At 36.8% G+C, this 24,972-nt stretch overlaps 2 protein-coding genes across 2 annotated transcripts; both read right to left on the bottom strand.

Annotated features, from left to right (window-relative positions):
• Positions 1-981: 981 nt before the first annotated feature.
• On the bottom strand, positions 982-5,340 carry LOC148836357 (uncharacterized). The gene is made up of 4 exons (XM_088913647.1): positions 4,700-5,340; positions 3,961-4,107; positions 3,360-3,472; positions 982-1,741 (listed from the first exon to the last, which is right to left on the bottom strand). The coding sequence occupies exons 1-4, from the start codon at positions 5,214-5,216 to the stop codon at positions 1,730-1,732; spliced, it is 789 nt and encodes a 262-aa protein (XP_088769773.1). The 5' UTR covers positions 5,217-5,340; the 3' UTR covers positions 982-1,729.
• A 12,131-nt stretch (positions 5,341-17,471) lies between these two features.
• Positions 17,472-23,483, bottom strand: LOC148836356 (uncharacterized). Its single transcript, XM_088914142.1, has 6 exons — positions 23,363-23,483; positions 21,120-21,473; positions 19,152-19,502; positions 18,458-18,574; positions 17,912-17,969; positions 17,472-17,702 (listed from the first exon to the last, which is right to left on the bottom strand). Exons 1-5 carry the CDS (start codon positions 23,481-23,483, stop codon positions 17,935-17,937), a joined length of 978 nt encoding a protein of 325 aa, XP_088770268.1. The 3' UTR covers positions 17,472-17,702; positions 17,912-17,934.
• Positions 23,484-24,972: the final 1,489 nt, after the last annotated feature.

Below are 24,972 nucleotides of genomic sequence, written 5' to 3'. Positions count from 1 at the left end.
CTCATAGACATCGACAATTTCAACAGGCTGACCATCAATTATAGTGGGTTGAGGGGGTGTGGTATTTTTCCTAAAATCAATAACCAGTTCCTTTGTTTTTGAAACATCTAACTTTACGAAGAACTTGTTGCACCAGTTAGTAAAATCATTTAGAATGGGCCCATGATGTCCTTTAATAAACTGACGTGGGCTGTGTCATCAGCAAACTTAATGAGATGTCTATCTGTGTGTTTGCTTAATTAAGTGAATATATCTTCAATACATCATAATATTTCTTACTAAATTCTGTGACATAACATGTCAGCATGAAGTTGAATTAATTGAATAAGTATCAATTATATTAATGTTAAAACACTGTAAGAAGAAACTCGAATGAATTACAAAAGAAGCAGAGCTTCTCATTCTTTAATGGGAAACAACAAACTGTCTACAACCTGTGTGCAGCTTGACCCACCACATGGTTGAAAGGTACCCAACTGACTCTGCAGAATTAGTAGTGAAAGTAGAATGGAAAGAAATGATTTCTTATTATCATAATATTGATGATTTTGGGATACCCTGTAGCTGCTTTTAATTGCAATTTTATTTATCTCAGTGCAGCTTTTAAAATCTATGTGTAAATGTTTCATATTCTGCCAGTTTTGTCCAGAACTGCTGCCTCTGTATAATTCTTCTGGGGAACACAGAGACTCATAGTACCTATCTTATTTTATGTGTTCACTTTTTAGTTAGATATATAGTCACTGTTCGGCATGGAATCATATTAGCTTTTTGCTTCATTCTTCCAGAAATATACTTGTTAAATAGATTAATGTTTGTACCTAAATATACTTGGCTTAAAAAGACTGTGTTTGGTCTCATACAGTAAATGTAATAAAATTAAAATTAAATGGAAAACTACATCAATATTTATATCCCACTTGAGACACTTGAGTTACTACCATAACTGTGTTTTATTCATGAGCAGGTAGATTTGGTACTGGAAAAAGTATAATACATTTTATTAGCACTATTATAAACAGCATAGAACTCTGTACAACAGTTTACAGATAAAACACACAACAAAAATTACAATCAATCAAGAAAACTCTAAAATTCTAAAATTAAAAGCTAAAGGAAAGGATATACTTTTAACAATGTTTTAAAGTTTTAAAATTTCTACAGTTACAAAGTATCTTATGGATTTAAGCAACTGTACTATGATATTTTTATATCATATCCCATTCTTTATTGTTTCTTGATGCTTTATCACTGGTTTCATGATTTTACCACGTTTACAATTTCTGAAGTAATATACTTTAATTACTGATTTTACTAATGTTTACCACAGTAAGCATCCATTAAGAAATGCATAACCTCAGCCAGTATTTTGATCTGATGGGATTAAGGTTTTTTTTCACAACAACATTGGTCCCTCAAGTTTGGGACTGGAAAAGGCATTTGTCAGGACTATGAAACAGCCGTTTCTCAGACATTCCCAAAGCGGAGATTTTTCATGAACAACGAAACCAGCAAAGAAGACAATTAGGTGAGATGTATAACAAATTTTAATTGCTTTGAATATATATATAAATCATTGTTTAAAATGAGTAACTATTGTGACTGATATACAAGAGTGTACATGAAGAAATGCATAGAAAATGTCAAAATGCTGAGGTTGTTTCCTGCAGTGGAGAAGAAGCAATGTGATCCCATCTTTCTGCTTTGCTGTTTGATGGCTTTGCCATGATCAAAAGCATTTCTGGAAAATCAATAGATTGTTTTTTTTAATATACAAATTTTAAATTGTTTTTAACCCAGCGTATTATAGACCATAGTTTTGATTAATTTTATGCTATAATGATATTAGAACAAAATGATAACGACATGCACATATCTATAGAATTGTATATCTAAAGGAATTTTAATTTAGTTTGCAGTTGTGAAAGTATATAGAGTGCCTTGCAAAAATATTTAGACCCTTTTCACATTTTGTTGCTTTAAAGTTTGCAGTCCTGACACTTTGTAGTAGAATTTTATGTTATATACACAACCTATTACGCACATTTTTGAGGAGCAAACTAAATTAATTTCGATTCACAAAGTTTTAATGAGACACATAATTACAGTGCTTGATTGTACTCTGCACAAATAATGGATCACATTATTTCAGAACAAATACATCTTCCTCTGTACAATTAAACCATTAAGACAAGGAAGCTTTCAGACCAACTCAGAGATATTGTTGTAGAAAGGTGCAAACTAAGGGCCTGAAAAGGTTTTCAAAACACTTAATGTGCTTTTGAGCATGGTGAAGTCAGTCATTAAGAAGTTACATTACACATATAACATCACTATGTTTTGTCAGTTTCATTTAAAATGCTTGTCATCAAAATGCCTCAGAAATCATTTTGCAATTACATTAACTTGTTTGATCACCATTCATACAATCATTTATAGTTAGATTTGATTATATAGCTTATTTAGAAAAAGGACTGCAGTTTATTTGCAGCGTACTGTTTAAATCTAAGACCTTAGGTTGCAGTAGAATAGGTTGGACTTGATAATTTTATAAGCACTTCAATATATGTAATTATTTTTTAAATAACATTCAGTATGTATTATACTGATACTGCATGAGATTAAAGTCCATCTTAATGGAAATACTTAGGTTCACACCTTAATTGATATGCTTTTTACCTATTCATTATCAACATACAGTATAAGGAAAGAACAGAGAATATGGTATATAAAACAACTGATATATTCTGCACAAAATTTAAAACTTTGTTCTTCGCATTATCTGTAAATGGTACTACAAAAGATGAGTAGCTTTAAAATAAAGAAATTCAACATATGGAATCTCATTTTGCAATTACAGTTTTAACAGAATTTTTTTAAAGATATATGTGACCATTTTATGCAAACTTAAAGGAAAGAATATTTAAAAACACTCATACATCCATTTTCAGACCACTTCTTCCAGTTCGGGCTCATATGGAAGCCAGAGTCTATCCTGAGAAAAAAACAGGAGCAAGGCAGTGTACAGCCTGGATAGGACTCCAGTCTTATCACAGGGCAGACACACAGACATAAACACACTCACCCAATCACACAAGGGTCAGTTTTCCCAGAAGCCAATTAACCTACCGGTACATTTTGAACAGTGGGAGAAAACTGTAACAGCCACAGAAAGGCCACATGAACACAGAAAGAACATACAAACTCCACATAACCCAGAAATTGGACCCAGGATCCGAGACAGCAATGCTAACCACTGTGTCACCATAACCCTGTTCAAAAACATATTTAAAAAATATTCAACTCCCATTAAAAGCCACCACTATCATCACTATCAGAATGGGAAGAATCACACTTACCCCTTTTCTGATTTGTAGACACAGAAGTATCATAAGTATAATGAATAGTACAGTTATGCGCCCTACAGACAACGCCATAAGGATGTTAATATGATGATCACACTGGCTTTGCCCTGTAAAATCAACAACATATGTGAAATGTTTTACATGATTCTTTGTATATTTCTTAAACCCAAATTGTCATAACTGATATTAAAAAAATGCAAACACAACATGCTTACTTGGAGTTGAACACTAAGAGCCAATATCTACTGAAGTATTGCATACTTACTGTACATCTTTTCAAATTACTCACATAAGCTGAAATCAAAGACTTAAAGTAACTAGCGAACAAAAAATAAAAGTTGCATGCTCAGGTCACATACTCCTCATGACATAAATCTTAAACTATCAAAAAATCTGCTCCATGAAAAATGATTCCAATAATGTTGAGCTGCTCAAAAAACAATTTTAGATTGTAAACACAGATTTACTAAAGTAAAAATTTATTTAATGAGCATTCTGTAATCTGATCTTTTCTTGGTCATACATATATCGAATATACAAAGTCATTCTTTATGCAAAGCCTGTATCATAGCAAAGTGTAAATATTTACAGGTACCTGAACTATGAGTTGTATTAGCAGAGCCTAGGATTCCTCCTGAAGTTTCGTGGGGAGATCCAGCTGAGAAACAGTGGAGACACAACTGCTCTCCTGAGTGCTGGGACACACAGCTTGCTTCACAAATACTGGTTATCGACTCACTGTCTGAAACAAAGGAAAAAGACCCTAATTACTTCATTCCATAATCCTGGGAAAACCTGGAAGAGCAATTATTGCCCCCAACAATAAAGCTGTAAGAATATGTTAATGAATGAAACAAGAAAGCAACTATAAGTTTGAGTTTTTTTATCATTCAGACAAAAAAAATAATAATTGAGAAATGTTCTTGAATTATCACTTTGCTATCTTTACATCTCTTGTATACAGTATCAATGAAAGCTCTATTGAGATATTTGACCAACAGAACAGTTTGAGCAGAAAGTAAAATACAGCATAAGGAAACTCTTATGATTTTTTAAAATAAAATATATCTCCAACTCATACAACCAAAGCAGAAATGGCATCTGAAATGTTATCTCAATTCTCAATTTTTGATTAACATGGACTGGCAGTATTATAGTAAAACATACACAATGCTTTTCTAATTAATTTGCCTCACACAATGATTTACAGAAAACACGATCAAAATAAAGCAATAGTCCTTATTTAAATTAATCTAATCTATTTATAGCTTAATGTAAATAAAACAACAGGAATAAAAATATATGCATGTACTGTAGCAGTTGCTCTTGTGTACCTGTCAGCAAGAGTGTGGTTCCATTCCCAAACTGCACATCAGTGTAACTCTGGACTCCACAATAATAAGTGGCCACATCTGAGAGCTGCACCTGGAAAATGTTCAGGGTGAAGTTGCTGTACATTTTCTTCATTGTGAAACGGGTCGTGTTGTCAAATTCATTGTAGAAAGTGGCTTTATCTGACTTCCCAAATGAAGTCAGGACATATCTGGGAGGCTGACCCAGGACCTGTTTGAACCAAACCCAGTTTATGAGTTCTTCTGTGAAAATAAAACACTCCAGAGAGACAGTGTCTCCGAGCCCCGCTTTCACTGAGAGAAGAGGCTGATGAACTACATTTTCAGGAATGACACCTGGAACACAGAACACAATCAAATATATTATCTGTAGTGTAACATAGTACATACAGTAGTCTAGTAATTTACAAAAAGAAAATAACAATTTTAATATCCTTTTGAGGCTTTGCCTAAAAGCTTTCTGTTTAACAATGACTTGTATTTTAGCATCTGGATTCATGTGAACATTAAGAATTATCTATTGTAAAGTAAAAAAAAAGTACGCAATGCCCATTCATTCTGTCGGCCCCAGTCTCCTAGCTATGAGCCTCTGTCTTGATCAGTGAGCAATTCAGAGTGGAGTGAGGAGTCCTGTTTAACATCAGATGTTGTTCACTAGTTAAGCCAGTAGTCTGAAACTAATCTTTGATTGGTTGTTGTTCAATTCCTGCTTTTAGACTTACTAGCACAAAACAAAACACTTACTAAGCCATATCAAAGTACTGTTAATGCCTTAGACATGTTTAAAGGGAAATTTTGCTAGTTGTCAATAAAAGCAACTGAAGCATAACATCTCTGAATGTCATAAATAATAATAATTTAGGAATATAAATATATTATACATACTTTATATGGCTGATAGTAGTAGCTAAAAATAAAAAAAAACACATTCCACCTTCTTCATAAACATTTTCTACATCAAAGTCTTTAACTCGGTCACTTGTGGTTGTTTTGGAAAAGTTCTGACGGTCATTTTGACTATGTTAGGTTTATATACTTGCTATGTTTTAATGTTTGCTATGAATACTTGCTGTTGTTATTGTTGTGACAAGTTGTTGTATTTAGTTTTAAATACAAATTTTAATGTCACTATGTATATTTTTAAATTATAATGTTTTATTTTTATAAATAATCTTAAACCCTTTAATACGCTTTTGCTGCCTTTTTTCTTTCTAGTAATTGATATAATTATATTATTACATTAATTGTTTTAATGATCTAAATTGTTAGAAATAGTTGTTAGAAATATGTGAGAATAGCAAAATTGTACATGTGGGGCATAGCACCTATTTCATCTTTTCTGGTGTAGCACTGGATGGTGTGTTCCATGTCATGGGGGTATCCCCTCACATTTGGAGGTGAGCAGTGGGCATTTATTTTGACTCTCTGTCTTCACTACACATTTCCAGTAGTCACTGATGCAGTTTTAGTTGAAGAACTACAATTCTTGAGGGTCTAGCTGTGTGGAGTTTGCATGTTCACTCTTGCTTGCCTTGACTCTGTCCTGGAAAAAGTGGTTAGAAAATGGATGGATTAGTGGACTTATACTTATACAGCACGTGAGGTGATGTTGATCTGGATGTGCATTGAAAGCTGAGTGGTGCAGTGGGTGGATTGTTTGAATGAGCACTTCTAGCTTTTGTCCATTCTTTCTCTGCAGTATATAAGTCTATGCTTAGACTTATACATGAAAACAAACTGTCTTTTCCACACTGAGTGGGTATGAATCCATCAATACAGAAGAAATGTCAATTTATTTTTAACATATTTAGCTCCTTTTACATGTTAGTGTAATGTTTACTCTGGTATGTGACCAACCGATTATATCCACAGCTCATAAAGAAACCCCCACAAACTATATTGCCTAACCAGAAGTTATTTTAATTGAACCCAATGTATATGTTTTTTATATTTTTTCCAGGTTTTACAATCATCAAGAATTAAAACTGTTATTGATGGTCGTGCAGTAGTTTTAACATAATATCACAATATCAGAACGCATTTCTTCTTTCTTTTTCCACATACTGTACCATGATTTACATAAGCACTTTAAACCAAACCAACCAGTTTGGTTAACAGCTTAAAAACACTGTTGTGTACATTTGGCACCTCTGTAAAACTCCCCAGGGAAACTGTCCATATAATCTGATTTATTTTCATTCAACTCCACAACTCAGAATGAAAGAATAAATATGGATCAGGGATTTTTTTAAATTGGGTTTGATAGAAAGTCTTCACTTAACCTCCCCAACAGGTTTAGTGGACAGTGAGGAGCACATGTTTAAAGAAGCAGACTTACATCCTAAATTATACTATTTTACTGTAGCAAACACAAGTTCAATAAGGAGGAGTTCATTTTTATAACTAAAAAGCACCACAATGTAAATAAAGCATTTCTTTTCACAGATAAAAATTATTTTAATTCATACATATTTAATAAAGCACATTTCGACAAGAAAGCTTTAGTTGAATATTTCTGATGTTATGTTTTATGTAGTTGGTGCCATAGAACACAAAGCTATCCTGCACACTGTCATTGAGGAACAGCTTAGTTCACCAGCTGTCAAACAACCTTCAACTGCCCAGCTATGTCTCTCCATTTCTCCTTTGAGAAATAATGACAATTTGCTACAATTTCACAAATTGTTCAACTTTTAATGACATTTGCGTTTTGTAATATTTTCCTTCTTTCGTTCGTACCAGAAGTGTACCAAAATTGTCAAAATGTAGCAACTGTTTTTTAACCTGGTACAGGTATGTTCATTTTTTGCCTGTTCTCTTTTGTGTCACAATCAACAATTCAATTTAATTTATTTTTATATAGCACCTTTCACAACAAGGTTGCCCCAAGGTGCTTAACAATGCAAGTGACCATACATGTTGTGAATACAAAACAGAAAAGACCAGAAGACAACGGAGGAGAGGAACCAAAAACTCCTTACTAAGGAGAACAAAAAACCTCTAGGGGACCTCTAGGGCAACTGGCTGCCCAACCCCTTTGGGCATGTTAACATTATATAATTTAAAAAAGGAAAAAAATGAATAAAGGTATTAATCCATCCATCCATCATGTCTTCTGTATGTCAGTACTCCATGCAGATCTTTGTAGACCAGCAAAATCATCCTAAATGATAGTTATATCCACAATGTCCCTCTTGGATCCATGGCAGTGATGCAGCATCCAACTCAGATGGTGCCCAGCCCGGGCACCATCCGGACATGTTGGGAGGAGAATAGGACAGGTAGGTCAGAACAGATGTATCTACCTGGTGGGCCAACATAGAGACACACAATGGCATGTATAGCAGCACCAGCAGCCATGGTTGCAGCAGGCTATAATGTAAGGCGTGAGTAGGCTAGGCTGAAGTAATAGGTTTTCATTCTGGATTTGAATACTGAGATTGTATTCAGCATCAGCATCCCAAATATAGGGTGAGAGACTGTTCCATAAGTAGGGGCCCTGTAACTAAAGGCTTTACCGCCAACTGTTTTTTTATTAATGCTTGGAATATGAAGAAGACCTGCATTCTGTGATCTAAGCTGGCGTCTTGGATGGTATACATTAATAAGTTCCATTAGATAGACAGGTGCCTGACCTCTGAGAGCCTTTTAAGTAAGTAGAAGGATTCTGAAGTCTGCCCTGTACCTGACAGGAAGCCAATGAAGAGAGCTACGTATGGGGGTTATATGGTCGTACTTTATGCTCCTAGTAACAATTCTAGCTGCTGCATTCTGAATTCACTGTAAGTGGTGGGTGCTCCCTGATAGTAGGGCATTGCAGTAGTCTAACCTGCTATATACAAGAGCATGTATTAATTTCTCTGTGTCTTGAGTGGAAAGAAACTGCCTTAGTTTTGCAATATTTCTTAACTGCAGGAAGCATGTTTTCGATACTGTTTTAACATGAAAGTTAACTCTCAAGTTAAAAGATTCATTTTTCAAACTTATATCAGCTAGTTAGTTAAGGTAGTTTAATTTTCTAAATAAGTTGTCCAATAGAAACAAAACACAATAAACACTTTTAAAGAAATATTCAAGTTCACGTTTATTGTCATATGTACCTGAGTACAATGAAATACTCTACTTACTTGCGTGTTTTCCTCACATGACAAATGACATAAAAGATGACATAACATTGGCATAGAAAATTAAATAACAAATAACATCATAATTCTTGGAGACAGTAACAGGGTAGCAGCTACAATTTTAACCAACATTTAGAAAGCAGCTGTATGCAAAATTCAACAGTTGCAGTATTTTCAGTTCAGAAAGAAAAATTCAAGTGGTGGCAGAATTTTGAGCTAGAAAAACAGAGGGGATTTAAGTAGGGGTGGGAGGATTTAAGGTGGAGTTTAGGAGTGTTATGGCTGTATGGTAGAAGCTTTCTTAGAACCTAAAGTTCCTAGCTTTTATACCCCTAAAATTTCTTGCAGAAGGAAGAAGAGAGAAAAGTGCATTCCCAGGGTAGTTTTGGTCTTTGATTATATTATTTGTCATTGCACAATATGACCACTCATGAAGCAAGTGGTCTTTCCATTCACTTTTCTTCTTCTCTTCTAATATCCGCAACATCTGAAGGAGCATCCTGTCACATACGTTGGAAAGGACGAACCGTGGAATGGCAGGAGAGCGAAAGAGACCCTATGCGTAGTGGCGAGACAGGGGTTAGCCCAGGCTCAGCTGTTCAGGAATTGCCGTATAGAAACCTATGCCCTCAGGCCAAGGACAGGAGTGACCTGGTGCTAGGAGGGTCTCAGGACATCTGAACCTCAATGCTGAGCAAGTAGCAGAGCAGAAGCAGGAAGTAAATAGGCTAACCAACAAGACACACCAGAAAGACATGAATAATCACAGGGAACTAGGAACAGGAGAAAAGTAGAGCAACCTCTAGGTGTACTGGGTGTGACACATCCTATTCAATCTTTCCACTGGATCGTATTGTGGGTGATATGAGGTGGTCTTTTCCACACTGAGTGGGTATGAATCCATCAATACAGAAGAAATGTCAATTTATTTTTAACATATTTAGCTCCTTTTACATGTTAGTGTAATGTGACCTGGTGCTAGGAGGGTCTCAGGACATCTGAACCTCAATGCTGAGCGAGTAGCAGAGCAGAAGCAGGAAGTAAATAGGCTAACCAACAAGACACACCAGAAAGACATGAATAATCACAGGGAACTAGGAACAGGAGAAAAGTAGAGCAACCTCTAGGTGTACTGGGTGTGACACATCCTATTCAATCTTTCCACTGGATCGTATTGTGGGTGATATGAGGTGGTATGCGAGCGAATCACTCCTGACAGCTGTTGTAGTCTTTGAAACAGGCTATCCTCAAACTCACATCCTTGATCATGGTGAAGTTTTTCAGGGTAACCAAATCGAGGAATGAAGTCTTAGAATATCTTTTCTGCAGCTGTCTTTCTAGACTTATCTTTGTTGGATATGCTTGGGCAAAACGTGTTAAATGATCAACTAGGACTAGGACATGTTCATATCCGCCTTTACTTGGTTCAAGGTGCAGGTAGTCTACATTCACAAGCTCAAACAGTGCACTCATGGAAATGGAGCCCATCGGCGCACATTTTTTGTCACATATTCCTCTATCTCCTTCTGCATGAAGGGCAAGTAGAATCTTTCTCGGGTGAGATGGTTCACTTTATCTACTCCCACGTGCCTCATGTCATCATGTAGATTATTTAGCACCAGCCCTTTAAGCTTTTGAGGGGGTACTAGCTGCTTGTGTTGTCCCATTTTCCTGTATAGAACGCCATCCTCCATTTCAAATGTGTTCCATTCATATAGTAGTCATCTTTCTCTATTCATGTGCTTTTTGTCTTTTCCATTTGGAATCCATTCTTTCTCTTTCAGTGAAATGGCAGTGTCTTCTCTTTGTGCTTCTTTATCATTTTCTGGGGTAACAACAGAGATGTTTCCTATCAGTACATCATCTTCATTCTTAGTGTTGATTTGCTAGGCTGCTAATCATAGAATATTGTCATCTTTTACTGCTTTACAGCCTTGCCACACAGCAGACACAATTTCTGCTGACAATGTTTTTGTATACTCATTCATATGATGTTGGAGCTTTAAGGGATACCTTGACTGTGTGTTAGCATTGGTGTTCATTTTTCCAGGCCTGTATTTTATATGAAAGCAAAAATCTGTTAGTTCATTAATCCACCGATGTCTCACTTCTGAACTTTACCTCTACCATTGTGGGACTGAGGCTTGGTGGTACTTCCACTTACATAGGATGGACTTTGGAGCAGTTCAAACAGAGGCCTTGACAGCCGGGAGAAGTTTTGGATGAACGATCTGTAATAACTGAAGAATCCAAGCAATGTCCGGATCTCTTTTGGATCAACCTGGATTCCTTCCCCTGACACCAAGCAACCAAAGTATCTCACTTTCCTTTTAAAGAGCTCACAATTCTTTGGGCGATGTTTGATGCCATGTTCGCGCATACTATGCAGCACTTGTTTTAGGTGGTTCACATGTTCGGTAAAGTAGCAAAGTACGTCGTCTAGGTATGGGACACAGCACTGATCTCTAAGGCCCTCCGACATTCCTTCCATACATCTTTGAAATCATGCTGGGGCATTAGTCAGTCCAAATTGAATGTGGACCCGCTCGTATAGCCCCCAGGGGGTGCTAAAAGCTGTAACATGTCTGGATTCTTCACTCACAAAACCTTGATGATAGGCACTACCCTGATCCAAGATGGAAAAACAAGAGTTGCCACCCAGGCTATCCAACATGTCTTGTATCTTTGGCAGGGGATGCCAATCAGGTATAGTCTTGCGATTCAGCTCTCGAAAATCAACACACAGGCACAAGCTGCTGTCTTTTTATCATACACAGACCACTGGCGAGGATTAAGCTGATACAGATATTTTGATTAAACCTCTATCCAAAAGGTTTTGCACATAGTCTTTAACTTCTTTGTAAAGGGGTTTTGGGATAGAGTTGTAGCACTTTTGAACAGGAGTGTCATCCGCAAGGTTGATTTTCAGCTTCAGGCTGGGTATGCAGCCAATGTCTCCATCCTTGCAAGCAAACACATCTGATTCTTCATACAGCAGTTGTCTTACTACCTGCTGCTCATGCTCGCTGAGATGTTCAAGATCAACAGGTGGGTGCCATTTTTTTCAAGCCCTCAAGGGGTTGGATTCTGACACACGGCAAGGTTTGCTCAACCCATGACTTCCCCACTATGCTAACTAAGTGCATCTGAACTTTGACTTCATTTAAGTGACAAGTTACCATACACCTACTGCCAATTAACTGGGCAACACATTTATTTTTAGTTATATGGTCTTGTCTGTGTGGTCTTTCTGCTGCTGGTGTTTCTTTCTTGAGGTAGTTTACAATAGCTTGGGATACATGGTGCACAGCAGTCACTGGCGGTCCCTCCCCAGTAACCTCACCACGTTTAACACTTGAGTGTTCTTCAGGAAAAAGCCAACTGTTCTGTGACCTGTTTGATCACATCTGAAACAGTGAGTGCAACTGTCATTGCTCTGGGATTCACACTGCTTGCATTTTCCCTTTGTTTCAAAGGCTGTTTTGTTGGCTAGCTGCTTGATGAAGCTGCAAGGGTGTGTTGTTGAGCCCTACTTCCAATTGGAGTGGCGACTTTCTCTAGAATCTTAGCCAAGGCAGACACCTGTGCAGTCATTTCATGTATGGTGTCACGATTAGTTTTAACTTCTGCTCGAGTCTGAAGATCACTTTGCCCATTACCATCATCCTGCTGTGTTGCACTAGCTCTGGCTACTTTGGGTTAATGTGTCTGACCTAGATGCTTTTGTCTCTCAGCCTCCTCACTTACTGACTGGGTTATCAGCTCTAGGATAAAGTCATCAGTAATACTCGAGTTCGATATGACAGATTTAATGTCTCTCCATGTCACGATCGTTACTCCTCCTCTTAAGGGCGCTCCAGCCCTTCCTCGTTCTGTCCTATTCCCCACACCTGTTCCTTATTCCAGCCCCTCTATAGTTCCACCTTTAAAGCCAGACGCAGGCGTTTGCCCGGCGCCTCTCATTGAATCCCGTTTCGTGAGAGCCCGGGGTCCTGCCGCGTCTGGCTCCGTTATGGTTTTAGTTTCCTGTTCCTGATTCCTTGTTCCGCCGGTCCCGACCCGGTTCTGGTTTTTAATTTCTTTGGATGGATACCCTGGTCTTGGACTTTGCCTCCCGTTTTGGATTTCCCTTTTGGATTTATGCTTGGATTGTTTGCCCCGGACTCACTTCCCCTGGACACCTGCTCACCTCGGACACACCCCCCTGTCTCCTGACTGACTCCTGCTTGATATTTTTCCTTATTGTTTCTTCACCTTTCGGATCGTGTCGTCCACATAGGGCCCGGAAAGAACTGTTCCTGACACTCCATAGGCACATTTTTTAGTCAGGCTCTGATATAGGGAGTGAAGAAAAAATGCCTTGGACTAATTTGCTGTCATACTGATACTGAGACCCACTTTGATGTGAAGCGAACAAAAGTCGCTGCTTTAATCCCATTAGCCTGTACAAAAACTGCTGAGGGAATTCCTTGTCTTGTTGTTTTGATTTGCTCAACTCCTGAAATAGTTCAGTGCTACTTTTGTCTCTGAGATGAGCTCAAAGGTAATGCTTCAGCTCAGCTACATTGAGGCTGTCTTTGGTAATAAGCATCTCTTTAAATGTACCAGGTTTGATTAAACACTGTTCTAATGACCTCTGTCTCAGTAAACTTTTCTACTTACCCTTCATCAATCTGTCTGCAAATGTTGTAACTCAAATGAGAATCAAAATCAGAAATGTGACCTCCATGTATCTTAAATTCTCTATGGGGCAACCATGATACAACATCTGAGCATTTTACCACACCAGGTACTGTACCTGTTCAGCTACCTCTGACAGAGGCATTGTGAAAGTGGTCTGACCAGTCTCAAAGGATGCTGCAACTACTGGTGTTGGCTCTACCTGTATGCTCCCTGCTGGTGGCAAAACCACAGGCTCTACCACCACCACTGGCACTGTGTTCTCTTTTCCATGGTGCACAGTGTCTGTATTTGGTGCTTGCAGTTCACCAATGAGGTCACAGAAGGCAAGCAAGCGGGCCATCCCTTGGTCCTCCAGACTCTGCAGTTGTTCACTTCTCAAGAAGTCAACAAGGAAGTCAAAGATTTCCACTTCTGTCGCACCCATACTTGGCAAATCCTCTCCCACCTCTTCCTGGCAAGACACTGCAAGCCTATACAGCACATTGGTGTTTGCAGAGCTGACCAGCTGATTAAGCTGTTTCTGCATGTCCCATCGTAGCTCTTGTAGTATAGCCATGACTGAATAACTGATGTCCGTTTATTAGCTTGTTGGTCTCAGGAACTTGCAGTCAGGTTCCGGCAGTTCTTCAATTATTAGCACCAATTAATTTGGTGGTGCTAATCCTGGATGAGCCTCCAAATTGTTACCCCGTCTCAGACAAGGTCATCTTAGTCAGGGTGAACTGGAAAATGATAAGGAAACCAGACACGTATTAGTGTGCAAAATGTTCTGCCGGTGCCTTTAATTGCTTTGATGTTTGACCCTTGCCAGACCCGTGAAATTCTTATCACTGCCAGTGCCAAACTTCATCTACAGGATAAACTATAAAACAGCATTTAAGCTTGTTCTCAACCTGTTAGGAGTTTTCATGGTGTGTATTATCATGAAATTAAAAAAAATAATAAGTTTAAACAAACAAATAAACAAAAAAGAGGGGTGCCCCTTTTTTAACTCAAACATCTAATTTTTAGCCCACTACAAAAGCAGTCTCAGCACTGACTAAACCTTGTTCTCTTGCAGTACCGTATGTCTTCTGTCTCCATGGACCAGTATTGTACTGTTCTCACTATGGGTTCTCATGCTTCAGTTTCAGCTTGCAAACAGGAAGTAGGAACACAGATGGGTGGTCTGATTGAGGGAAAGAGCAATAGGCATCCATTATTGCAGTGTAACAGTGGTTTAGAGTATTAGCACCACTAGTGGGGTAGTAGACATGCTGGTAGTATTTTGAATGTATTTTCTTAAAATTGGCCTGGTTGAAATCCCTGGCTAAGATGGATATACAGTAGCATCAGGGTTTACGATTTCATGTTTGTTAATTACATTTTATAGTTTGTTGAGTGTGGGTTTGGTGTTGGTTTGTGGTGGTGTGTAAACTGCAGTCATGATGATTGAAGAAAATTCCTTTGGTAAGTAGAAAGGGTAGCATTTCACCATCAGGTATTCTTGATCGGGGGAACAGAAGTGAGATAGGATTGCCACATCTGAGTACCAAGAAATGATTATCAGAAAACATATACTGTACCACCTTCTTTCTCCATTTCTGGAGAATTCTGTGTGATCCATATGGTATATGGGTAAACTATATTCCATATATGTTGGGCTGGATGGCAGGTTTGGGGTGAGCCATGTCTCTGTGAAACTAAGTACACAGCTGTCCCTCATCTCCTGTTGAGATGTCTCACTCTGATCTACATCTCCTGTCTCACTCTGATCTACTTTATTTTCCAGCTATTAGATGTTCACCAGAAGAATGCTACTTTACTTTAATGCTACTTTATTTTCCAGCTATTAAACATTCACCAGAAGAATTCACCAGAAGAATGCTAGGGAGTGAAGGTCAAAAACCGTGGCATTTCAGCCTTAACTGGAGGCATCCACCTCCACCCTGCTTCCGCGTTCTGCATCATTCGGTTCATGTTCAGTGCTTTTGTCTTGACTCAGGTGCATCGGGTGGGTGGTAAACAAAAGAAAGTAGTCCAGATAGCTGTTCTAGGTCCAAAAAACTAAAACATATTTCTGAAACTCTTGATCTAATGTTCAAAAGAGCACATTAGCCGTAAAAGATTACTGCAGGAATAGTTTGTATGTATAAAGTTCACAATAATAACACACAACACGACATGAAATAAATCTGTGAGGAGCTGCATGCAAGATGTCTCCTCACTCCCAGCACCATATTGAAATATTTCATAAAAAAGTATCAGATTTTAGAGAAAGTGCAGCTTCACCCAGACTTGGGTGCTTTCTTTGTGGCGCTCACCTCCTGGTTCTCTGCTTTCTTCCTGACAATCCAAGAGGATTGTCTGTGAGAGTATCCTGTGATGAAATGTCAGCACACTTAGAATTTAGTTCCATCCTTACCCCTATGCTTCTGACCTATTGATTGCAATCACCCTCACCAGAAAAAAAGCAGCTTTTGAGAAAAACTGTGTATGAGATCAAAAATAAACTTATGAAAGGCTGCAAATAAAACAAAACTTTTCAGCCCATCTAAATATTTTACTGTTACTACTTAATTGATAATAGAATTTCATCCCGGCATTCCTTGAATTATCTTGTTCCAGATTCTATGAAATCCTTCATGCACAAAGGTTAGGTTGGATCATTTAGTGCTGATCACTTCTTCTGCAAGCAATGTTTGGGAGTCGATTTAATAAAACTGAAAAAATAGCATGGTTATCCAATCTACCAATCATGCGTTCCTGATATTGCTCTGGTGATGTGAACACTTTGTGTTTCTGGACAATGACAATGTCAATCAGGTGACAATGTCTCATCATGGTTGTCCTTGGATGTTTTGTGTTTGGTTTTCTGGTGAAGCAGAATGTTGATAAAGAGGACTCCATGATTTGTACATTTGTTAAGGAGAGAAATGCCATAGGAGTTGACACTTCCAACCTCTTCCTTAACAATGGTCAAATTACAGACTCAACACTTGCAATTCAGGCATTGAATTTTCCAAGCAGAATAAGTTTGTCATCCTTCAGCGTTCAATGAAAGAGTTTGGCATACAAAAGCTTTATTTTTGGCATCAGAAACTAACATTGTATGTAGGAAATCATGTATTTTAGTTTCCAGCTAATTTGAGAGCAAAGAATCATGAGGTGCTGATTCATTTCAGCCATTAACTCATGAAGGATATTGATAATTTCTTTCTTGATGACAAATATTCATGTTCTTATCTGTGTTAATTTCCCATATTTTTGTATTGTCTTGTTATGGGATATAATGATTTTTTTTCTGATATTCTGTTTTGCAGGTCAAAACATTTTGTTGACAGTTTAAGAAGTGTAAAAATATAGATCATTCACAATGCATCATAAAAGCAATACTGTGTACAGTACTTGCTTTTATTCTCTCATTGGATTTCAATAAAATAGCAACTTAAGGAGTTTAACTAGTATGACAGTAGAGCACACCTCCCACTGCACTCCCTTCTCCGTGGCACGTGGAAATCCACAGCTACAGTACCTGAGGCTCATAAGGTTGCTATTTAAGATCCCCACAAGATCAAGCTCAGAACCCGAAAAATAGCGAAACAGCTACGGAAGGATTATTCTTTCCCTTTAATGAAAAACCCGTCATCGTGTATAACGAAGAAGTATCGCCTTATGACACGACTACACACCGGCACACCGCTCACTCCCTGGCAGTACTCGATAACCCGACACTATTACACTAGCTATTTCATTGCTCTTTTAATGTGCTAAGGACAACAATATGTCCTCCAAGTCCTAAACATTGATAAAAACAACACAAACAATGAAGAGTTTAACATTTTATTCATAACACTTTCAAATTGAAATATCACAAATCAAAGTTCATTTATTTTAAATAAGGAGGTAATTTAAAAAATGTGTCTTCTTCCTCCAACCCCTGTATATCATAGATTAAGCTTTTTGATCAGTTAATGATTTTGAAAGAAGAGGGTAATTACAGTAGATCATATCAAAACTGTTCCTCAAAGGGGAAATCCAGAGGAATAACCTTCAGAGTACTCAGTCACACTGCTTTTACCGTATTTCACCTGGGAATATACAGCCTGTCTGTCTATCTCTGTCCTCTTCCTCCCAGGCCTCACATCAATGTCAGTGAAACTCAAGACAGCGTAATTCAGCACATCTGTGTCCTGGTTCTGAAAAAGGAACCAACTGAGTTGACAAATGAGTTAAATAATTGTTTGATTTTGTGTAATGTATCTGCATTTATATTTTGTGAAGCCTTCTGATGTTGGATATTCTCAAATTGTTACTGCAAAGTTACAAATACATGTCAAATTATTGATATACTGTATAGAGTTTATAATATAGAATAATAAATAATAATTAACAATAAATATTGTACCTGTGTGTTTTTTGAGGTTTGTTTTATGTGCTGATTGAAGATAGTCCAAGATGTGTACCTTTAGAGAGAAAACATAGGAAAAAAGCATTGGAAGAAAAAGTATCTGCTATGCATGATGACCATAAGGTTTTTACCATAAAAGCTAAATAGAATTGGTAAGGAGTTCCTGAGTCAGGGTTACAAGATGTCAACTCTTTGCTTTCCAACAATATTCCAATTGTGTATTGTGTACATGGAGGAGCATTACTATATACTGTATTTCATTCTCTTATAAGCAAGAAAAAGAGTTGCTGCAGATTAATCTCTTAAAATTTTTGGCACTACCAGATTGGATGGGTAAACAACATATACTGTATAGTATATATTATATCAATGTATAAGCTTTTTAAGAAATCAAAAATTCTTTGCATTAAAATAAGGTTCAAATTGAACCCATTAGCAGGTTCTATGTCAGTAACAAATCTTATGATTTACTAGACTTTTGTGAGAAATACATTTACATACTGTACTTTAATTTAATCAAGCACAAGTAAATCCAAAACGCACCTGTTCTGTTATTCTTTATCAGCCAGCAGGTGAGGAATGTGATTACAAGCACTGCCACAATGTTTGTTGCCAACAAAACTAGAGTGATATAGTTAAGTGAGATTTGGTGATCAACTCCTATGAAAAAAAAATCCAAATATTTTTACATAAAACAGGAAAAAAAACATCTGTGCACTGCAACGTTTCATTTTATTGAACACTGAACAATGTAATAAATATTAATAAAAACAGCATTAACTGGCATTCTTGAGTAACCAAATCTTCTAAAGTGTAGTATACATTAAATTGGTAAATTGGAGCCCAAAACAGAAAAATATATTTTATTTGTTATGAATGAGGAAAGAAAACATTGCATCCCTACATAATTAATCAGTATTCATCAACTATTTTTTATATTCGTAGAAAGACACTGTTCCCCATTTTGGAATCAGGATAATGTATACAGCACAACAATTGATGTGTTATACTGTATTAGCATTTATTCCATAAGGGCAGTGTCCCAAATTAAATATCAATAAATGGGAATACTCTTTTGGTAGTAGCAGTAGTAGTGATAATAGTATAATAAAATAACTGTACCTACATAATTAACATTTTATAATACAATCACTTTGGTTTTGTATTTTTTGCAAATTTATAGATAACAATTGATACTACCTGAAGGTACAGAACTTTAATTAATTTTGCAAACTACCTGTTATTTCCAGCAGTGTCCCATTTCCAAACAGAATGATTCCACATGTTGCCACAGCACAGTAGTAAATCCCAGCATTAGAGTGGCTGAGGTTCCTTATTTGGAGATTATAAATACAACTATTTGTTGGAAGCCCAGCCCAAGAGCTCTTTTCACACTGATCTCTCCTGTTTTCAGGCGTGTAAATTATTCCTGGAAGGGATTCTTCTGAGCCATATCTGAACCAATAAACACTGTGCTCTCCTGCACAGGTCACAATTTGTATTGTACACTTGAGAGTCATATCATCTCCTGGCTTGCCTGGGACAGATACAGGATGCTGCACAATACTCCCGTTCCTTGTCTCTGATCCTAAATCCATAGAAATGACATAATAATAGTATGCATACATTTTGAAGTTAGAACTTGCATTGTGATCACATGGCTGAACAAAAAAGCAAAGTATGTTTTTTTTTAACATAACAAAAGACTTTAGAAATCCTATTGTGGTCTAAACAAGCTGAGAATTAAAGTACTTGTGACTCCTGCTCATTGATGCTATCGCTAAATAAATAAAACATACCACCTCACAGACTTCTCAAAAATTTTAAATGCAGAAAACTTACATGTAAATAAGGGAGTTCTTGCATTTCTTTTAGGAGACTTTTAAAATATGATGAACAAATTATTATTTTTTCCAATAATTGAGGCAGTTTTGGTTTGCACCAAGTTCAGTTGATGTGTTCTGTTTGTTTTTAGCAATAAACTTTTCCTGTCAACTTCAAAAATGAAGAACTTTGTAGATTTCCAAAATAGATTATTTTCATACAGTTCACTGTATCTGTGCAATATCTGGATTTACACTGCATTGCACATACTGTATACGCTGTGTATTTAACCTGACAATTAGTGATTTTACACAATTATTTTAAAGCCAAAGTGTAATTAAGAGTTTACTTTAAGAGTTAAAGTAATTCTGCATTATGTAGAGTACATTGCAATGATTTATAATATTGTTCCATTCCATTTATAGTATGTGTATGTCTATGAATAAAAGTGCAATTGCTAAGCAGTTACTGTACATTGTATTTAATATTTGATTTGATGTTCACTTTTCAAACTCTAAAGTAAGAATTGTGCTATCTTTCTAAATAATTACCTGCTATAAACAATATTGTTATTTTCATGTCTCTCATATATTGTAATATAGCCCATTTTCAATACTGTAATTTATAGCATTTTCACTAGATATACAGTATGGCAATTTTGTTTATTTTACTGTTATAAAGATTCTAAAGTTTTTATTCTGAAGAATCTATTGAATGGTGTGAATTTTAACTGCAGTATTTTAGTTATTCTTATCATAAGTGATATACAGTATAAGAATATGTATTATATACAGTATATATATAATCAGGTTATTCTCAAAGTCTGAGTGCTTTCAGAATTTTGTTGGCTGGGAAACAATCCTATTTTAGAAATAAAATGAAAAACAGAATATCCTTATTTTTATGGAAGAAAGTTTTACATATTATTTTTTTAAAAACATTTAAGCTTACAAGACTTCAAATGCTTCAATAGTAATCAAAAATTTATTTATGTAAGATATTTGATTTAATTATTGTTTTAACTTGTAATGTGTACATTTTAATTTTCTGCATCATCCTATCTTTCCCATTTCTCTTGTCCTGAGAAATTCATGAGTCAGTACACTAAGCAGATGCTTTAATTAAATGTTTTACATTAAATTGAATTCTTAAAGCACTTTACACTTTTACATGTTTTTACCGTCAGCTGGTGCATTATTTGAGTTATTATTTGAATGAATCATCTGTAATTTAAAGTAGGCTTACCCATACAATGTATCATTACAAAAGTTTCCTGTATCATCTGGTGCATTGTAAATGAACAATATGTATCTCCTTTATTTTTGAATATGTGAAGTCTTCAAAAACCAAGATTGTTTATAGCATTAGCTGTTCAACTTACCCTTTATAATCAGAAGGGTTCCATTCCCGAAGCTCACGTAGCTGTAGTAGAATGCTCCACAGTAATATCTTGCAACATCATATGGCTCAAGACTTGAAATGGTCAAGTTAAAACTGCTGTCTGATTTTTCCACCTTAAAACGCAGATTATTTTTAAAATCTTCATACATTGTAGCTTCACCAGAATTGGAATAAGCTGTGGCTATGTGGATAGGTTTCCCTCCAATAGACTGCTTGTACCAAACCAATTGAAGGACTTTGCCTGAAGGTATGTAACACTCCAAAGTGACAATGTCTCCAAGCTGTGCTGTCACTGAGAGATGAGGTTGAGAAATTAAATTTGTAGGCTTTACATCTGCAGAACACAAAAAATATTAATAATTGTGCCGCAATCAGAAAAAAAAATAATAGATTGTTAATTATACAGTATATTTCTAATTTAGAATAAAATTAAATACAAACCATCAAATATAACCAAATTACAACACAGTTTACCATAACCTGTCTTCCTATAAGCACAATTATTTAAAATATATACAAATTTGCACTTACACAAATTAGAGAAAAGCATTAGAATTATGTAATGTCTTAACATCTCAGTAGCTGTTCTGACCTTTTATTTCAACCAAATCAAAACAGAAGTTGGAATGAAGGAGACACCTTCAGCACAAGGTCTTCTCATTCAGTTCAATAGCTGGAAAATCAACAGCATCACCTGACAGAGTGCAGTGAAATCAATATACTCTCTGATGAGTTGAAAGGAAAAACACCCACAGATCACAGCAGCTTACACTACATCAAAGTAGATAAACTAAGTACAGTCATTACACAAGTACAAAAATCTATGGAAAATTATGTCAAACTATGTCTGACTAATTGTAATCTTTGTAATAATGTCTTGAAACATTTTCAATGCATTGCTGTGTTTGATTTATTTTGGAATATAAGATTAAAAAAACCTAGAATTTCTCTTTGAACCAACACAATCGTTGTGCTAGTACAATCTTCAATATTGTTGGACCAGACTATCATGACATCACTGAAGTTGTTTTATTGCTGTATGCATAATTAATTATAATGCATGGTACAAGAATAAAACAAAAGCATTTTTATGCATTAGATAAATATATAGATATGCATTGTCTCCTTAGCCCTTAATTACCTAATTGAACTCATTACCTATTTATCTGGTAAAGTAGAAGGCTGAATAGTAGCCCTTGAGGACCTCAGTTGTGCAATCTTAGGGTTGGGCGATTAATACGTGAAATTAATTAATTAAAAGGTACAAGTGAGGATGTCTTAAGAAGCCAAGTGTTAATTTAAGTGTACAGAGGCTACAGACTTCCAATCATAAAGTGATTCAAATGGTGATTAGTACTTCTTATTGCTCCATACAATTCTGTTTGAAATGACCAGAAAGAGATGTAAAATTTTGTGCTTCCTAGTAATGACTGCACTTTTTGCAACTTTATTCATGTTGTTTTTGTGTCACTACTTTCTGATTCAATATGTGCTTCATGTCTGTCATGATCGTCATCCCTCCTCTAGAGGGTGCTCCTACCCTTTTTCGTTGTCACCAGCTTTATTTGTCCCAGCTGTGTCCAATTCCCTTTCCCTATTTAAGCCTGGCTTCTCCGTAGATCTGGGCTCAGCTTTGGAGCTGAAGGCCCGCTTATCCAAAGGGCTTAGGAGCAGTCCAAGGGCAAGGCCTTTTCCCCGGCTATCCTGACCCACTGAGTCCGGGGCTCGGTGTCACTAATCACACCCCGCGTGCACCTCTCGGCGTTCACACCTGGGCCCTAGTTAGCAATTAGCACTGTGCTCACCCTTTTTCCATTTAAACCCGTTCCCTCCTCTCAGTCCTCGCTCACTGTTAAGATTGTCTAACCCTTCTCTTGTACGCATTCTTCTAAACTGACTTCTGGATACCGACCCTGTTTTCACCTCGGCTACGTCTTCGTCTCTGTTTAGTGGATTTGGATTTGGAAACCTTACCGACCTGACTACTGGCACCCGACCTAGCTTGGCTACCCAACCTCGTATTCTGTCTTTCGCCCTTGGGATTTCTGGACACTTATTCCTCCGGCGCCGCATAGGGTCCGATCACCTTTTCCACTAGCCCTTAGTGTTTAGCGTGACACTCGGAGCGCCTTGCCCCATTAGGATTTTAAGCCTTTGTGTTCCTGGTCCCAGTTCCCTGTTTCTGTTTTTAATCGTCTTCGTCTCAGATGGATCTCCCGGCACCTGGACCTTGGACTGCGCCCTGTTTTTCCCCATTGGACTTCGTTTCGGACCCATTTGCCTGCACTCCCCCCATGCACTGGATCACAGTCTTTACCACCCCCCTGTCCGTTATCCCGTCCATTCCTCGCTGTGTCTTCTCTGATGCTCTTCGCCAGTCACTTCCGGATTATACCTTCCTGTATAGGGTCTTTTACAACACATTTGTAAAATTTGTACAATGTCTACACTCAACTATTTATAACTGGGTGGATAAATCATATCCTTAAATTGAATAGGTTTTTATATTGCCACCCCCAACTAATCACCTATAAAAAGTTTACTTATAATTAAATTATATCATAGTTCACTTTTGTGAAGATTGCAATATTAACAAAATCAAAACTAAACTGTTGCCTCAGGGACCATTTATACCAACCTGGATTGTCATGGATACAGATGCAGCCATTCAAAATGCGCGGGCGATACCGCATTATTTTCCGGTACGCTGTACGCAGTCTACCGCGAGTTACCGGTAAATACCGCTAGCAAAATAATAGTATCCGGAATTTCCACAAGGTGGAGCTAATAAAGCTCAACCCCTCATGTTTGAGCTGTAGCCATCAAAGTCTTTAACGAAGATATTACTAATAGTATCAATAATAAATGACCTTGGACAAGCTGTAAACTCAAAGTATTGCCCTGGTCCACATTCTTTTTTTCATTGACCGTCTTTGTAAAAGTAACACCACAGCATTTCGCAATCACGCATTTTTTTCCAATCATGCAAAGTACAGTAATTTTTGAGAATCGATTCACCATGCCTTTCACATGCTCATAAAAGAGATTGATTTAGGAACATAAACATATTACCGTATGCAAACTGTACTGTATACAGTATGTATATGTATATTTAATGTCTTAACTGTGCCCGTTTAAGTATTGAATATTTATATGCAATTTTACCACTGAAGGGAAATCTTAGTGCCTGAGCATAAAAAGAATAGGAGCATACTGCAACGCGTGTGAAGGCCATAAACGATATTAATTTTGGAACATAAACATACAGTATATGGCTGGTCTCGGTACTTTAAAGAAAACATACACGAAACATGGTTTCATTATGACCAGAATCGGTCATGAGATATTTTTAACTTGATTTACAGTATTTGAGAGGTATATCTTGACACCGATACTACGTACTGTAAATACTGCTCACGTATATGTTTCTAGGTTTATATTATGCATTTCATACAGTCAAATTACTTTTGAGCAACTGATAAGAAGCGCCAAACGGTATGCCCAGGGCGTTTTAGTTTCGTTTTGTGCGGGGACTGCTTTAACTATATCGCCGTGGATTGATTAGAGATATCAAGTACATACAAGTCATTTTTTAAATGTTGTAGTTCGTCTTGTAAAAATGTTACGAGTACATCATCTGTCAACAATTACACAGGTTCTGTTTCCATATTGCGGATTTTGGTTACGTAATATTATTTTCTAATTTCACGTTGTGAATATATGATTTGGGCAAACAGAGCCGCAAAGAAGTACATTATGGGTTATTGTTTTTTTTTGCAGTTTTATCTAGAACAAGCGATGCTTAAACCTTTGTCTGATTCTTGTGAAACTAT

The sequence above is a fragment of the Atractosteus spatula genome, chromosome 4, assembly GCF_055471065.1.
Source record: "Atractosteus spatula isolate fAtrSpa1 chromosome 4, fAtrSpa1.hap1, whole genome shotgun sequence".
Lineage (NCBI taxonomy): Eukaryota > Metazoa > Chordata > Actinopteri > Semionotiformes > Lepisosteidae > Atractosteus > Atractosteus spatula.
The sequence above is the reverse complement of the archived record's forward strand: the minus strand, read 5'-3'. Positions and strand labels throughout refer to the sequence as shown.

Excerpts from the sequence above, each read along its gene's own strand:
- LOC148836357 (XM_088913647.1), bottom strand. The coding sequence starts at position 5,216 with ATGAATCCAGATGCTAAAATACAAGTCATTGTTAAACAGAAAGCTTTT. Across the intron at positions 4,108-4,699 it reads AACCACACTCTTGCTGACAG|ACAGTGAGTCGATAACCAGT; the intron begins GTACACAAGAGC and ends CCTTTGTTTCAG. Across the intron at positions 3,473-3,960 it reads TAATACAACTCATAGTTCAG|GGCAAAGCCAGTGTGATCAT; the intron begins GTACCTGTAAAT and ends TTGATTTTACAG.
- LOC148836356 (XM_088914142.1), bottom strand. The coding sequence starts at position 23,483 with ATGGACGGGATAACGGACAGGGGGGTGGTAAAGACTGTGATCCAGTGC. Across the intron at positions 18,575-19,151 it reads GACACTGCTGGAAATAACAG|GAGTTGATCACCAAATCTCA; the intron begins GTAGTTTGCAAA and ends TTTTTTTCATAG. Across the intron at positions 17,970-18,457 it reads GATAAAGAATAACAGAACAG|GTACACATCTTGGACTATCT; the intron begins GTGCGTTTTGGA and ends TTCTCTCTAAAG.